The following is a 17,533-nucleotide window of genomic DNA, read 5'->3' as shown; positions in this document are numbered from 1 at the left end:
TGACAGAGAGACAGGGAGGCAGTAAGTACATAGTTACCTGGCCAGAGAGAGGTACAAGAAAGAGAGAAGAAATAGGTGTGCTGATGTAAAGGAGATACTTGGTTACCTAGCCAGAGGGAAAAGCAAGAGAAGGAGAGAGTGTGATCAAGAACGAGGGCAGAAACAGGTGTGCTGCTGCAGTGGAGATACTTGGCTACCCAGCCAGAGGGAAGAGCAAGGGAAAGAGAGAGAGTGAGAAACAGCAAAAGTGCAAGAGAAAGGAGAGAGATGGTGGTGAAGTAACAAGAATCAGCGAATAGATGTGATGGTTAAAAAGAGAGAGATAAATGGCAATTGCCAGGGCATGCCCTCAAGTTATGGATGTCATAATATATGCAGTCAGGCATCGCCAAGAAGGTGTGAAAAGGGAATGGGGATTGCAGTGACTGGTAAAAACCTGAGTATAAAGATAGATACAGTAGGGGAAAGCAATGATACAGTGAGTAGGGCAGTGAGAGACAATCATACTGTAGGGGAAATATGAAAGAGAGAAAGATGCAGTTTAGAAGAGGAGATGTAGTTAGGTTTCTTCAGGTAGGGTGTGTGAGAAATTTATTGTTACATGGAGGTGGGACACAATGCTTCTAGCAATCAGTTTCACTGACATGGGCAGGTCCTTGATTCAGTATAACTACACACCTAGTTTGGGATGTAGGCCCATCAGTATTACCAAAGACAGAATAAGTCCAACTCATCAGGTGTGACAGCTACCTACTTTCTGGAGTGACTTTGCAGGGTAGGGTGACGATTGGCTGCGGTATACCGATTTGTCTTGGTACAAATGTGTTCAATAAGTTCTAAAATAATAAAAAGCTTGAGAAACTGGAGTGACGAGGTTGATGCATTCACATCACGAGGTTGATGAGCCACTCTGTGAATCCATGTCGCTTCGGGAAATTGTCCAGCATATAGTTTCACAGTATCATGAGACCTCCCAGCATAAGCAGCCAGTGGGTTGTCAGAATCCAAAGATGAACTACTGTCTCTCAAAATTCCTGCTGGTTGTGGTAAGTTCATCACCACTCTCACTGTCCGATTCTTGATAGTCGCTCACAGTGCTCAAATCGTAATCTGACTCGCTATCATTATCATCATGACAGGAATACCCTGGTACTGGTTATTCGATTCTCTGTGAGAAAATTTGTAAAGAGTTCAATAACAACGTCCGTGCTTTTACAGATCAGTTCAGTTTATGAAACTGAGCGGAAGTACTATTCACTTTTCCATAACAACAGAGATACATGTGGCTACATATTAATCACATGCATATAACCTCATCTGTGGTCTTCACATAACAACAACCAAATAAACGAACTTATCCGAAATTCCAAACAGAAATGTAGGTTGTGGCCATAGCTGCCATCCACTGTTATCAGAAATTCTTAACAGAAAAGTAGGTTGCAGCCATAGCTGCTATGCGGCTGTACACTAACATGGCAACAAACTCCACCATCCTCTGGCCACATATACAGTGTTTCAATGCAGTCAGTACCGCAAGGGGTTTATATGTAATGTTGCACTGTCACTTCAAATTGTAAAAGTGCTGGGTTGTCAGATAAATTTATTTATTTGTATCCAACTTTGAATTAACACACAAAATATTTCTATCGTAGTGTTTTATGGCTTTTTTGTTGCTCTATTCTTTCTCTACAACTTTTGTTCATCGTTTCTGAAATTAAAATAACTTTTATTTTGCTTTTCACATAAGACAATCGAGTTCCTGGGGAATCATTCTCAATACCTGCTTCTCTTCTCTTTTAATCACGGTTCCAAAGCTACTCAGGCTGCTTGAAACATTTGTATTGTGTACAGAATAGGTGCTATTACTGAAAGAACTGTGCGGAAATGATTTTTCACACTCCAAAGAGGGGAAATTTGACCTCACAGACTCTCTGCATTTCAGAGAGTCTGTGAGGTCATCCATAAGGATCTGTGCTAGTCCACGAGGGAACTGGTCCAGCCGTTGGGATACTCCTAGAAAACCATCTGTCACTTTCACTCAGCAAAAGTATGAAAACTCAGTACAAGGGTGCCACACATTTTGAACAAAAGAGAAACTCCAGCGCTCTTCTATCACTGCCAGTTTGCTCACTTGACAACAGGATACTCATCAATACAGAAATTTTTTTACCACCTGTGATATCTTATAACAACTACACAACCAAAGCTTTGAATTCAATAAATGCACCAGCTCAATGAGGCAATCCAGCTGAAATGATCTGATTAGTGACACAGCAAGTTTCTACAATACAATGCATATTCTCATGTCGAATTTTTCACCCATTCTCCAAGGTGTTCATCCAACCCCAAAGTAGAACTGAAAATTTCTGGGTAACTGGTGATTTATGCATTGACAAGCTAGTATGAGCTAGTATGTTGGCAAGAAGTCATGAACAAAGATAACTGATTTGTTAAAATTGTGGATGAAAAATAGGTACTGAAATAAATGGGCAAAGAAAAAGGAAAAGGAAAAAAAAAGAAATTAAGATAATCCAATAGATGAAAGCTATTTCCAGTTGGCTATTGTATTAATAAGCATTATAAGTCCTAAAACAACAGAAGCAGCAATAATAAGATTCTTTCCTTTCCTCCTAGTCTTTATCCTACTTTATACAAAGCAACACTCACTTTTGGGTCATTCCAGTGAAATTTAACAATGGTCTGTCATGAAGGTTCTAAGATTTTCTTCAAATTTACACCATTTGTTAATATCCATGACAGGAGCTATTTCTGAAACTTTTAGCTCCATACCTCTTACCAGCCAGATTTTATAGCTATTTAAAGTTTTAGGCAATTTCTGAAATTTTCAAAATATTGAATTTTATTATTTTTAAGGGTTCATTATTTCAAATAGGTTTGATACCATACCTCGGAAATTATGTTTCTTTAATCCCCACTATCTCAATTCTCTCAGATGCTAAACATCAATTCTTTTAACTCAGCCACTGTAGAAAAATTCCAACAGAATATTGCAAAAATCCATGTCTTGAAGGTATGTTTTAAAAAATTTCAAGTTTAGGCAGCTGGTAAGCATCACGTCTTCTCTAATCTTACAGTAAGGTTTGAAATCTTAACAGAACACGTGAATTCACAGAAATAAATAATTTTGAGGAAGGTTGGGTTTCAGTAATTTATCAAACAATATCTTTACTATTGAGCAACTGTAACTCTCCATTTTACTCTGAAATCATAAGATCATAAATATTACTATAACTGGCAATTAGAAACACTACAACAAATTAACACGTGACTGTAACAGATCCTATCTGTGCTTGGAACCACAGAAAATGCAATAACTTTTCTTTATCAAAACTGCAATGCATTGGTATTCTTCTAAGTTAGCATTCATATGAATGAAATCAGTATGTCGCTCTCTTGGTTGGAAAAGTTGAACAAGTGAACAGTTGAAAAAGTTCATGAGATGAGAACTAGATATTAGGCAAGCAAATAACTTTTTGATTCATTTTGCTTTCCAGTTTCATGATGTTTCTAACTTTTTAATAGTTTTATTAATTTTATTTCAGATTAGTGACTTGAACTCAGAATGTCAAGGCACATGCCTAAATGGCATGACTGTTGTTGGATGTCCGAAAGATGCTGTCACATCACCTAACTATAATAATAAAATTGTGGTACTAATGATAATCATGACTGTCCTATTGTACATTAATGTTTAATATGCAAGGGGTTCTTCACAATCAAAATTCCAAACCCTAGAAGCAATATGATAATTAAAAATCTTACCCCTTCTCTGAGACATTAAAATTTTCAATGAATATTGCATTGTACATTTGTTAGAAGGCATCTTTTTAAACCTCACCCTTACTCCTAACATACTTTAAGTAACACAAAAACGTTTCTAGCTCAGACACAGAACAACATAACCACTACAACATCAACAATAACCACCTGCCATCACAAACATCTACACCAAAGCAACTCAAATCTTCACCACTATTTGTCAAGAGAGAGAGAGAGAAGGGGAGTGATTGATAGTGCTGATATTTCATTTATTGAAGTCTAAGATAACACCAAAGAGAAAAAAGAGGACCTCAACATGATTGCTTGACCTACTAGAATATAGCAAGTAAATTTATCATACAACATTCAGTCAGCTTAAAGAAGTAGGATATGCATATTGTCCTAGACTGATATGACTGAATAAGACAGAATGGCTGGTCTCAGCTACAACACTTTTAATCATGGGTCTATTCTAAAACTAAGTCGAACCTAATGATTGGTGTAGCAGCATTAGGTATTACAATCAGCTGTTACGAGGGTAAAGGAGCTGCCTCAGAGAGAAGTACAGCCATCTGCCGTGTTATGGCTGATAAACATCGTTTTAAAAACTGTTGGAAGACAAGCTACGCTCTGTTTTTTCTTCCTCTTCGTTAACTCACCAAAACATGTTCTTCCTCTACACAAGAGAGTTCTATAAAAGAAGGTAATTATATGAGTTATCTCCCTTACATCGTATTAAACATTAATACGCATAGATTTTTTGTTTTTGTACATACGTACCTGTGGTGTGCGCTACACTTCGAAGGAAGAGGTAAAAAGGTTGAAGGGTGAGGTACAAATAAAAAGAGAAATAAAAGGTATTAAGGAGAGTGAGTGGTAAAGCAGGAGAGAACAGACGCAGAGGAAGTATAGTTGAAGTGAGGCAAAGCAGCAAAGAGGAGGAAGTAAGAGGAGTGAGAGAGGGGGGAGATTGATAGTGCTAAGAAGTAAGAGAAATATAACACGTTAAACGCAGGAAGACAGTTACAGGCAAGGAGACATAGAGGAGGGAGAGGAGAGGGAGGGAAGGAGAAAGAGAAGGATTTAGAGAGATAGATTGAGTGAAGGGAGTGGATAGAGAAGAATAGTGAAAGAGAATGTTGCCTATCGATCTATCTGTCAGAAAGTTATTCTGGCTGTGTGCTTCTCTCTCTCTCTCAGCAAATAGCTGCGAATGTTACTGTTACTTTTCTTCAGTTGAAGGGGAGGTAAAATGTTTCAGAGTAGAATGACGCATGCGTCGAAAGAAAAGTAGATACATAGATACATACATATATTAATTAAAGCAAGCGAGAGGAAGGACACAGAGGAAGTGAGAGAGACACACACATATATCGAAAGAAAAGATGATACATAGACACATTGTTAAATCAAAGACAAATAACTAGAGCAAATATTGGATGTCACTTTCACTTTTCATTACCACATGAGGATAAAATTAACTTGCAAGTGGCTGAGTACCCCCACAGACATGCATACTGCAGAATATGACAAGGCTGGCTCCTTTCAATTATAGCTACAACTCATTTTGGTCAGCTGAGTGGACTGGAGCAAGATAAACCTCCAAGTGGTTGGAAGAAAACAAAAACAGATCCTATATAGGGGCAGGAAAATCTTTTTAGTTGTTAGGGTCACTATGAGTGTTAATCTGGTTCTAACAGCAGCATTTGTGTCTCACAGATCTGGAGGTCAAGCATCCAGGTAGACACCAATGCACAGACAGTTGTTATCAAATTGAGCAGGAGTCGAGGGCGAAGCCACTACACAACAGAATAGCAATCATTTCATCTTAGCTTTCGCTGCTTATACTAAACACGACATTTTTGGCTTATGAGATAAAACATTTCCTTTCCTTTCACTCTTTTTTAAAAAGTGGCACTGTCACTTACAATGATGAGGATCCCGTTTATCTGATCAACAGAAGTCTGCTCATAAAATTAACATGCAAGTGGCTGAGTACACCACAGACATGCATGCCGTAACACAGTTCTCAAGGGAGATTCAGCCTCACAGAATGTGACAAGGCTGGCCCTTTGAATTACAGCTACAACTCATTTTTGCCAGCTAAGTGCACTGTAGCAAGGTGGCGCACACACAGTATCTTGCTCAAAAACACAGCACGCCACAAGGAATCGTACCTATGACTTTATGATCGTGTACCAAACACCCCTAACCACTGAGCCAAGCACCTGCACTCTCTTAACTGTAAAGAAAAGGAGTGAAGTGATAGAGACAGAGAAAGGAAAACATCAGTCATTTTCTAGCTTCTTTACTTTTAACAATGAAGAAGAGGGAGAGACATTTAGTAATGAATAGAGGGAAAGTCATTCAGGTGTTTATGGTTTCATCCTAGCAGTTCTAGAATGATCAACTGTTAGTTCTCTCTTCTTTCACCTACCCCCAATACTTATTTGCACTCTTTCATAGTTCTTCATGTCTTTTAGTTGGGGGGAAAGACTATGTTTTTTTTTCCAAGCATGTTTAATGTTTCCACTCCAAACAAGACTCCCTCCCTTCCTTTCTTTATCGTACAAAAATCAATGCAAATTTTGAACAGGGTATAACTGTGAAAAGAGCCCAGAAAATGAGTAATACCCCCTACAAAATGGGTGGATGAGAAAAGTTGCCAACAGGTGGCTACATGAAATTCAACTCTATACTTTAAAGAATGTCTTCTACTATAACCTCAGGCCGACCAAAGCCTCGTGAGGGGGTTTCATAGATGGAAACTGAAAGAAGTCAGTCTTATATATATATATATATATATATATATGTTTGTGTGTGTGCTTCTGTTTGTCCCCCCACCACCATCGCTTGACAACCAATGTTAGTGTGCTTGCATCCCTGTAACTTAGCTATTCGGCAGAAGAGGCTGATAGAATAAGCACCAGGCTTAAGTACAGGGGTCAATTTCTTCGATTAAAGTGCACTGATTTCCTTGATTAAAGGGCGACAAAGGAGCGGTACTCCAGCATGGCCACATTCAAATGACTGAAACAAGAAAAGAATAAAAGAGTACCAGAAGAACGTTCTGTACCACTAAACCAAGAAGGTTCTTTGAATATGTACGATGTATTTTAAAGCTAAATAGTAATTCTGTTTATGTTTGCATAACTGAGATATTTTGGTTGGATTATATAATTATTGGTTTTACACTTCTTTCTATATTCTATAAGTGTCACAATATAGAAACATTTCTCATGGCACCAGCACACAATTTACAGATGCTTACATTTTTTAATGTTTTCTGTGAAGTTTGTGCAGGTCCAGTTAATTTCTATCTTAAATTTTCCCCCTCTGAAGTACATTCAACAATTCAATTCCAGAGACCCGTCCACATCAGCCTAACTAAGTTCTAGAAGTGCTGTGTACCACCCACACGCAAAAAAATATCACAACAAACCAAACTACATCTCTTCACTTCCTCACATTTCCATTTCATGCACTAGGTTTACCTTGCACTCTCCAATCTTGGCCCTGTGCCACTGTAACATTGCTCTCCATTAGCTTCTGTGTGCTCCACCCACGCCCTGTCTCACCATATCATTGCATATGCCCTGCGCTTTGCCACCATCTCTATCCTGCTGTCACCCACTCTCTCCTTCTCCTGCACTTCCCTCAGGTTGGGTGTTTCCTTTGTGGCAGCGCACCTGTTTCTGTCTTCATTCCTAATCTCTCTCCCTCTGGCCGGGTAACCTTGTACCTCCTCTACAGTAAGACACCTGTTTCTGTCTCTCTGCCTCACTATAACTTTTCCTCATCCAACACAAGATCACCTCCTCCAATGCCCCCGCCCCTCTCAATAAAGACTTTTTTGTTTTGTAAGTACTCAGTGACCCTGTCAATGCAAATGCCTCTTAAAAGCACCCAGTTCACACTGTAAAGTAGTTGGTGTTTGGAAGGGCATCCAGCTGTAAAGACCTTACCAAAACTGACCTCGCCTGTGCTTGTGTCAGATGAAAAGCACTAAGTCAACTCAGCTAAATGGTTGGTGTTAGGAAGGGCATCCAGCAGTAAAAATCTTGCCAAAACAGTTACAGAAATCTGGTGCAGGCTTCTGCCTGTTGGGCTCTTATCAAACCATTCTGCCTATGCCAGCATGGAAGGCTGATGTTAAACGATGATGTTGATGATCCCCGCTTAGTCAGAGAACTGGCTAATTGTATCCTGCCTGGACACCACTTGACCTCAGCAGCCTTGTTCTGTTTCATTTCCACTATCGCTGCAACATCAATCCTCAGGTGTTTGTCCTCAACAAGTTTTGCTGACTTCAGAGCTTTGACACTCTCGTTGTCAATAAATACTGTGAGTGGTAGACTCTGCTCACCTATCCCACAAATGTTTCCTGAGACTTTCTATAGTATGCTACTGATTCTTATCTTCGCTGCAAGCTTAAGGCTTCAACAGCTATAGTGAATTGAATTATTCTTTCGATTTTGTTGGGATTTTCAGTAGATTGGACAGCAGTTTACAAGAAGATCTTTAATCCACAGTATGTGTGCTCCAATACTCCCTTTGTCATTGTTTACATTCCCTAAAGCTGCATTGCTGAATAGAAAAATTTCCCAGTCTTCTGTAGGTGTTCCTTGCATGGATGGAAATGACTGAACAAGCTTTATAACCTTCAATTTCACCACTCCTTTAACAGCCCACACTAAGTCAGCAACAGCTGCTTCTGGCAGTTTTGTATTTAGATCAACTAATTCAAAGGTCATGTCTGGACGTGACCCTAGTACCACCCAGTTCAACTGACTGACTAACTTCCTGAACTGGGACTGTTCGCCTCCATTCAGTTGAGATTGTTTCTCAGATGCATGTATAGGATCTAGTTGTGGAGGATCCAATTTCTGTACATACACCAAATCTGTATCTGGAAACTGTATCTGAAGTTTCCTTCCTCAACTTTACCCACTAGAAATTGTTCTTTGACTCTGCATAACATTTCTTCAAATGTCTTGTCTGACAACATATGATTCCAAGCAGATTTCCACCTTTTGTCAATGTGAACATAGCAGGATCCAAGTTTAGCTGTTTAAATCCTAATTAAATAAGTTCATCTTTCACGCTCATATAGAACTGTCTTGCACCATCCTTAACACCATATAATCCATGTTTGAGTTTCCAAACAAGTTTTCTGTGTCACTTTCTACAGGTGGTTTAATATAAACATCCCAATTTAGTTCCTTGCCTTGTCAAAAAGCTGACTTTATTTCTGTGGCTTTCACATTCTAATTTTTGCTTGCTGTAAGAGAGATAAATATTCTCATTACTCCTTTTCCTACAGTCAGGCTTTCCTTAGGTATAAATAACAGTTCCTCAAACCCTTGTGCTACAAGGCAAGCTCAGATGTTATCATCTTTACTTGTTGATATAGATCAACCCACCTTGTTGATATAGTATTTTGTCCACAATCTTTCACTTCCCCATATGTTTCAAACTTTTGCAGCTTTTGTAATTTGACTTGTTTGGCTATTACACTGCTTGGATTACTATCATCCACTATAACGTGTATTTCTAGAGGTTCCAGTGTGTTCAAACTTTTCTATTCTACACAGTCTAAATCAAGTTTTTTCATTATTGACTTCATTGCGAACACTATGCCACGTTTTATTTCTTCCTGATGCTTTGCCTGCTCTGCTTAATATGGTAGCATCTGTCCATTCCTGAGACTCTGGCAATTTATATTGGATCCATTGATTCACTCTGATATTCTTCTGTTTTTTCGCAGTGTGGATGTCTTCCATCATCATCATCATTTTTAGTACCATCATCACTTTTATGGTCCTGTGAAGTATCTACACCTTTTTCTGACACATTCAGTTGATCTTTTGAAATGCTTAGCTGGCTGCTTGCAGAGTTTGTATCATTGTCATTGTTTTCTACCTCTGGGTAGCCTTCTTTGGTATATCCACCTACTTTGCATAATCTGTTAGATGACACTCCACCTACTTTGCACAGTCTGTTAGATGACACTCCACCTACTTTGCAGAGTGTGTTAGGTGACACTCTGACAAATACACTACCATGTCTAACAAACAGGACTTTACCATCCTGAAAAACCACTGCTCATTAATTTAAGGACGCAGCCTGTAACTTATGGAAACACATATTGCATAGTTTTAAATTATTAACAATTTAAGATTACACTTCCTTCTTATCACCATTTTCATATATCTGTTCTGCTGCTCTCACTTTTGACTTCAAAGCCTGCCTAATCCTTTCACTAGCTTCTGTTTGTATGAATGCCTTTCGTGCCTCATGCAGAGCATTCAGATGTTTAAAGGTTTCACTGGTTGTGCTTCCCTCTAAAGCTAGTAACTCTGCTTGCATTATATTTGGTACATTTGGATTCTTGCTGAATACCAACGGGTGGTTACTGAAACCATTCAACATTTGTAATGACTTCTTTGCTATGCTGGCCTAAGCCAATAGCGTCCACTTGTGAATTGTCTGCTGCTAGTTTCTACATCATATCAGTGATGGCATGGACATGTTCACACAAACCATTCTGAAACGGACTCATTTCAGCCATGGTTCAAATACATATTTAGGATTGAAGCAATCTCCTGCATTTCCTCAGAGTTGAACTCTCCTCCATTATCTATCATCAGTACCCCCATGACTCCAAACATGCCAATACAGTTTTTCATCAAAGCATTAATCACATCACTAGGTCTCTTTCAGCCACTGAAAACTGATATCCCTCTTAAGAGATATCACACTCAGCAAAACTGCATAGAGTGATCATTAATTTAAGGACGCAGCCTGTAACTTATGGAAACACATATTGCATAGTTTTAAATTATTAACAATTTAAGATTACACTTCCTTCTTATCTCAGTGGCCACCTGCATTTCAGTTAATATCAAAGAATATAGTAAACAATTTGAAAAACTATAATCCCGTCACATACACACACACACACGAATATATGATGTACATAATGTGAGTATATATATATGTGTGTGAGTGTGTGTGTGTTTCTATCATCAACAGGAAAACAACCACCAATAACAACAGTAATATATAGTATGAAGTAGATAAGCAAATCCATTTCAGATAAAAATATATAATGTGGTATCCTAGTGTATTTTAAAAGTTGAAGGAAATGTTTTTGATCTTAGGCCTATGAGGATTGACTTGGAACTACACAGTTGCAACAATACAATTAGCAAGAACAATATAACACCAACAATATCCACACACCGTCACAAACATCTAAACCAAGACAATTCAGATCATCACCACTAATTGTTGTGGATAATTAATCGCTGCTGCTCTTGGATTTGCTTTCAATTTAAGATATCTGGAAAGAAGTGATCAAGCAGAACTGAAGGCAGTAGTGTAAAAAGGAACTCTAAAAGGATTACACTGGATATTAAACTGGATCTTTTAGAAAGACTTGATGCGGAAGTAAAACTAAGCTATATTGCCAAATCATTAAATCTTGCAGCATCTTGCAGTGACAACAATACAACAGAAAGAAAATTATAAGTGTTCAAGAAGCTACTCTGTTAACTGTCCAGACCTTTCTTTTTCATAGATCTAATATGATGCTTAGAATGGAACAACTTTTTAGTGTATGGATTGAGAATCAGAATCAGTGTAATATGCTGATAAACACAACAGTAATTCAAGTTTATATGATGATTTGTCAAAAAAAGGTGGAACTTCTAATGAAAAATCCTTTTTGGTTAATAAAGGCTGGTTTGAAAGGTCTAAGAAGCACATGAATTTGTACAATATAAAAATGACTGGTTAAACTGCAAATGTCGATCCAGAGACTGCTACTAATTATCCTGAGCAGTTGAAGAAAATGATTGCTGAGGGGAGTTACACATCAAAGCAAGTATACAATGTTGATGAAACTGCACTTTTCTGGAAGTGCATGCCCACTAGAACTTTTATTTCTTAAGAAAAATTAACACCAGGGTTTAGAGCTTCTAAAACTCATGTGACACTTCTTTTGGGAGGAAATGATGCTGGTAATATGGAATTCAAGCCCCTACATGTGCATCACTCTGAAAATTCAAGGTATGGAGCCTTGTCTAGGAGCTTTGTCAAAGAGTGGTTTACAAACTTTTTTGGGAACATTTGTAAACATTTTAAAAAGGTATAGTGGAAGGGACAGTGTAAGACACAATATTTGCAACAAAGCATAAGCTTTATACATTTTTTTTTCAGACAATGCACAGAACTACCCAGCAAACTTAAGATGACTTTTCTGATAATGTGAGTTGAATATATCTCCAAGAACACAACTTCTTTGCTCCTGCGAATAGATGAAGGTGTGATAGCTAACTTCAAGGCATATTATGAGAACTTTCAAACAACTTATGAAAGCAATTGACAGGGATAATAAACCTACAGTTAAGAGATTTCTGGAAGAAATTCAATGTAATGGATACTGTGTGTAATAGAGTTGAATCTTGGGATGAAATAAAGCCTTCAACTTTAAATAATTATTGGAAAAGTATGAAGCTGCATTGTATTCATGACAAACTATCTACTACTTCTAAGGATCTCTCTGTACATTTGAGGAAGGTAAATTCTGTAAATTCTTAGTGTTTATTGTACCTGCACATCTGCTACACACAAAGACTACTTTCTCTGTTAACATTCCTATGATACTGCTGCACCTCGTGTGTCCATAGCTTGCACTACGTACATCATATGGAGTTTTTACTAATACTCTTTCTACATAACAAACAGGGAATTTGTGATTTATCTATTTTCCTACCTATTAGGACTTTGGTCTTTGCTAAATTAACACCAAAGCCCTCTGATTCCAGACCCCTCTCTAGTTCAGGTTGTCATTCAAATAAAAGAACAAGCTCTACAGCATAGAGGTGCTCCCAAGGGCAGCCAATCTTAAATTTCTGTTTTTGGCCTGGAGGGGGCTGAGAAGCAATCCTTAGTAAACTCCTACTTGTACACTAAATTCATTGCTATTTTCATTGCCAACCTTCATCTTACTGACAACATCCTTGTATGTGGCTTTTATAGCTCACACCAACCGCTTTATCCCTAATCTCTGGATTGACCACCAGATAAGGAATTGAGACACCCTGTCAAAGGCTTTCTCCATGTCAACAAAAGCCATGTACTACGGTCTATGTTTGGCCAAATGCTTCTCTTGCAATTGCCTTACTAGGAAGGTAGTACAAGTTGTGCTTCTCTCTGGCAGAAAACCAAACTGCATCTCATCTTGGCTTACTCTCTTCCTAATTATTTGAGCTAGGACCCCCTCTGCAACTATCACCACTTGGTCCAGCAATTTGATACCTTTGTAATTATTTCTGTTTAAAGTATTACCTTTACCTTTGTCGCAGTTGACTATAATGCTGCTATACCAGTCATTGGATATGATTTCCTTGTGGATATCCTAATTAACTATACGAGTGACTCAGCCATATCCCACTCTGCCAGATATTGTAAACATCTCAGCAGAATCACTAACTGTAACTGAACCATTAGAATTTCTTATTTTCATGCATGAAGGTGATCATATTGCTTGTTCTCTGTTGTTTTCTTGTGCTTGCTTTTGGAAAAGTCTCGTTTCGAAAAAGTCTGTAGGAACTCAATCCGACTTAATATGAAAATGGATAGGAAAATTAATTTCGTGCTACAGCAAGATTTTCAGGAATGCATTACTACAGTAAGTGAGAGATTCCTGTTATTACATGCATATCAAATTACTTGACCAAATCATGAAAGTTACAGAAAGAGTTATAGTTCAACTAATTAGGAAGAGATTTAACCTAGATAATATGCAGTTTGGTTTTCTGCCAGAGAGAAGAATTACTGATACTTTCATTCTAAGGCAATTTCAGAAGTAGCTAACCAAATATAAATCATTGTACTTGGCATTTGTCAACTTGGAGAAAGCCTTTGATGAGATCCCTTGCTCCCTCAACAGCAACAAATTTAGTGTGTAAGTATAAGTTCACCGAGGCTTGGTTCTCAGTCCCTTCCAGTTTATCGTTGTCTTCTAAGCCATAACAGAGAAGTTAAACCTTTTAGTATTGATTACTGTCAAACTTAATGCTTCTTTATTTAAATTGTTTTGAATCGATATGCATTATCTCACAGCTTCAAGGTTTCAACGATGTGACTATATGTTTGAATGACATTGTACCATAGGTGTTAGAGACAAAATCTGGCTGGTTTGAGCATAAAACCTAGAATGTTTGGGCTTGATATGGGCAGTTTAATGATGAAGGATTAAGACTGACTGTTCATGAGAGCTTCTCCATAATGATGACCTTCTTCATATAGCTGAAACTGTAGTAGAATTAGAAACAAAATTCCAGGTATGGAAATAAAATCAACACATAAAGGGCCTTAAAAGTCAACTTAGCAAAATCCAAAGTTCTAGTAAGAAAACAGATAAACCACAAATCCCTTCAGGAAAATAGCTTATATATATATATGTGTATCACATGACCTAAACAGCAGTCTTCTCTCTTGCACATTACATCTACATCTTATAGTAGAAAAACTGTAAGTAAAAATTCCATATGGTGTACCCAGTGAAAAATATGGACACATATGAAGAAAAGTGGAATCAGAAGAAGATTAACAGAGAAAGTGAACTTAGTGTGTGTATCAGATGTGCAATGACAAAAGGTCACTCCCTCAGAGTGAAGGGCAGATTGTATGATGCTTGAGTACTAATAGCTGTACTACATACTAGTGAAATGTGGGCTGAGAATGCAAAGTATATGCTAAAGCTTCAAAGAAACGAAATTAGCATGTTCTGCTAGATGTGCAACATCAGTGTGTGTATACAACAAAGTGCAAATATATTGAGAAAAACTGATTATCAGAGGAATTAGATGTCATGTGCAAGAGAGAAGACTGCTGATTTGGTCATATGATACAGATATATCTGGACAGTTGCATAAAGAAGTGCCAATTGCTAAATGTGGATGGAACCTGTGGAAGAGGGAGATCCAGGAAGATGTAAGATGAAGTGGTGAAGAATGATGTCTGGATGTTGAGTCTCTCCAAGATGACAAATGACAGAGATGATTGGCAATTTACTGTGCCTCTAAGCAAAAGATGAGGCCTAAAGACATGTCGTTTACACTTATGCCCCTGCATACAATCTATCTCTGATGAATCTCTTCTTAACACCCACCTCACTCCACCATTGTTCATCATTGTCCATCAAAGCAGACAGTGGAGCCTGGTGCAATTCTTTGGCATGCTAGTTTTTATCAAACCATGTAACCCATGCCAACACGGAAAGATAGATGTTAAATGGTGATGATATATATACCTATAAATACACACCCACAAACTAAAAACATCAGAATTACTGAAAACATTTCTTAAGCTCAATAACAAGGAATAAAACAAATATTAAAATTTGGTCTTACCCTGATCACTTTGGTTTATGCAATGATCAATATCACATTGGTCATCTTTTAAAGAGTTTATACATATTGCTTTACCTAAAAAGTTTTCTGATAACAAAGACACTGCCTTTCCAATTTCAGACCAGTCTTTAAGTTGTACAATGGCAGCTCCACTGAAAAGAAGATGATGTCATTCAGTTTTCTAACTTCTGCAATTTCCTCATCTACTCCTCTATATCAACATTTGTTTTTCAAATTTAGATATTTAAATGTAGTTAGATCTAGTATTTTGAAGGAACAATTTTTCTTTTTGATGGTAACCATTCATGTAATAGCAACAATGGAAACTATTGTTCAGTGTTGTAGAAAGAGGCGATGCAATAAATGAGGCACAAAAAAGTTCAAAATTTGTTAATTCTGCAAGAGTGCATTCCCTTTTCTACTCTCCAGGAACTTTGGGAAGGAAGAGAGAAAATAGTTCAATTTCAGTGAAGAGTAGATGGTGGTACTCCATTAGAAGATTGTAAATACTTCCAGAAGACTTACAGTGAATGTCTGCAACAGAGCAGATGCCACTAAATGCACTCAAGCATCATGTGGTGGAGTGAATGTTTGCAACTGAGCAAATGCCAGTAAAGGCATTCAAGGAACATAAGATGGTGTCAAACTGGATAGCAGCATCAAAAGTGTGCCAAGTTTGATATGCGCACATACACACACACAAATGAAGATAAATAAACACAAAATTTAAAGTTACTTACGACTTTAGCGTCTTATGTTTCTTTAATTTAATTTTATTTTCACTGAACAAAGTTTTTATGCTACTGGCTGCAACAGACTCTGGAAGACTCTCAATAAACAAAATACCTAAATAAACACATATATGAATAATTAAATTAGAACTTTAATAATAAAATAAGTAAAACAATAAAACTATTGTGAATGAAAGGAACAAGTAGTTAACATTTACAGATCTCCAATAGTTTTTACAAAAAGTTTAAAACAAACACGCACACACATACATACATGTGTGTATGTGTCTGTGTTTTTGATTTAAACTTTATGCACATATGTATAGTAGAAACAGAAAATCTTCAGTATAGTAGTGAATGTTTAAAAAAAAAATTAATGACTTTTCTGATAACTGTCTTCCACTAAAATGATTAGATGATTCTGGCAATCTTTCTTCCAGTGATCAATTTTAAATTATTTATCTATGTATATATAACAAAAATACAAATGGAGAAAATCACAGCTTTAATTGGTGATTCCACCATACAATACTAATAGTTGTTTCTGTTGTATCAAAATATTTAGATACAGAAAATATTAGTCAAATTAAATTACATCTGAACATTCATGTTAACATGTAATCAAGGTAATCCAAAATGATAACAAAAGAATACAAAATAAATATATGAATTCTACATTGTGACAGTTAAAAAGAGAGAGAGAGATTCTGTGTCACAACAATTAGTTATCTGTTTATTAAATTTGATAAACATTTTTAGAAAAAGCAATTGTAATCAAGAATTGAAATATCTAAATGCTTTTCTAAATGTGTGACAATATTTTAATGTAAAAGTACCACCATAACTTAATAATTTATAAGTAATTATATAATACATTTCCTCAAGGCAAAGATTACATTTAAAATTACCAGTTTTGTACAATGGTAAATAACTAATAATAGATCACTTTATATCATGTTCTTTTTTAAATCCTAAATGCATTTACTAAGATTTGTAGAATTACCCTTTCTTCTGTATTTAAACGAATGAGAATGATTATAAAATCTGGATTTCCAAATAGTAGCAGAGGAACCTATGTAATAATACTTATGATCACCTATTATTACTTTACACTGGTATATTGATACACTATTTTTCTTTGAACAGTGATTTTCTAAAGGACAGATTTTGTTTTTACTATCACACAGGCATTTATTCACTTGTATTTGGTAATCATGGTTAAAAGAATTATTACTAGTCCGCCTCTCAGAATTAGGTCTTAGGATAGGATTATTACTTGTTTCATAATTAATATTAAAACTAGGTGTTAACTGTATTATCAGTCAGAATTACTTTTACTTAAAGTATCAAAATCTATTTCAGAAAAATCATTAGAATTAACTTCACAAGTCACACTATCGATTTTATTCTTGTTTATAGATTTTGAGTTGAGAGACTCCCTAATTCAAATAACAAATGGAGAAATAGGGAGAATTTTCAGACATAATAACTTTAACCAATACCTTCTGTATCCAAATATGTTGATACAACAGAAATGATTGTTGGTACTGTATGGTGGAGTCACCAATTAAAGATATGATTTTCTTCATTCAGATTTGG

At 36.7% G+C, this 17,533-nt stretch overlaps 2 protein-coding genes across 3 annotated transcripts in view; one reads left to right on the top strand and one right to left on the bottom strand.

Annotated features, from left to right (window-relative positions):
- The window catches only part of LOC106869388 (fatty acyl-CoA reductase 1), a 422,225-nt gene that overhangs the window by 98,558 nt on the left and 306,134 nt on the right, over positions 1-17,533 (top strand). The gene's annotated exons all lie outside the window — the stretch shown is intronic.
- Positions 1-17,533, bottom strand: part of LOC106883410 (uncharacterized) — a 59,623-nt gene that overhangs the window by 36,314 nt on the left and 5,776 nt on the right. For both annotated transcript variants that reach the window (XM_014934402.2, XM_014934403.2), the window contains exons 3-4: positions 15,944-16,049; positions 15,204-15,355 (exon numbers count right to left, since the gene is read on the bottom strand). In XM_014934402.2, coding sequence (XP_014789888.1) covers positions 15,204-15,355; positions 15,944-16,049 — 258 coding nt within the window. The remainder of the gene's footprint in view (positions 1-15,203; positions 15,356-15,943; positions 16,050-17,533) is intronic.

Source organism: Octopus bimaculoides, chromosome 7 (assembly GCF_001194135.2).
Source record: "Octopus bimaculoides isolate UCB-OBI-ISO-001 chromosome 7, ASM119413v2, whole genome shotgun sequence".
NCBI classification, from domain to species: Eukaryota; Metazoa; Mollusca; class Cephalopoda; order Octopoda; family Octopodidae; genus Octopus; species Octopus bimaculoides.
This window is presented reverse-complemented; position numbering and strand designations above follow the sequence as displayed.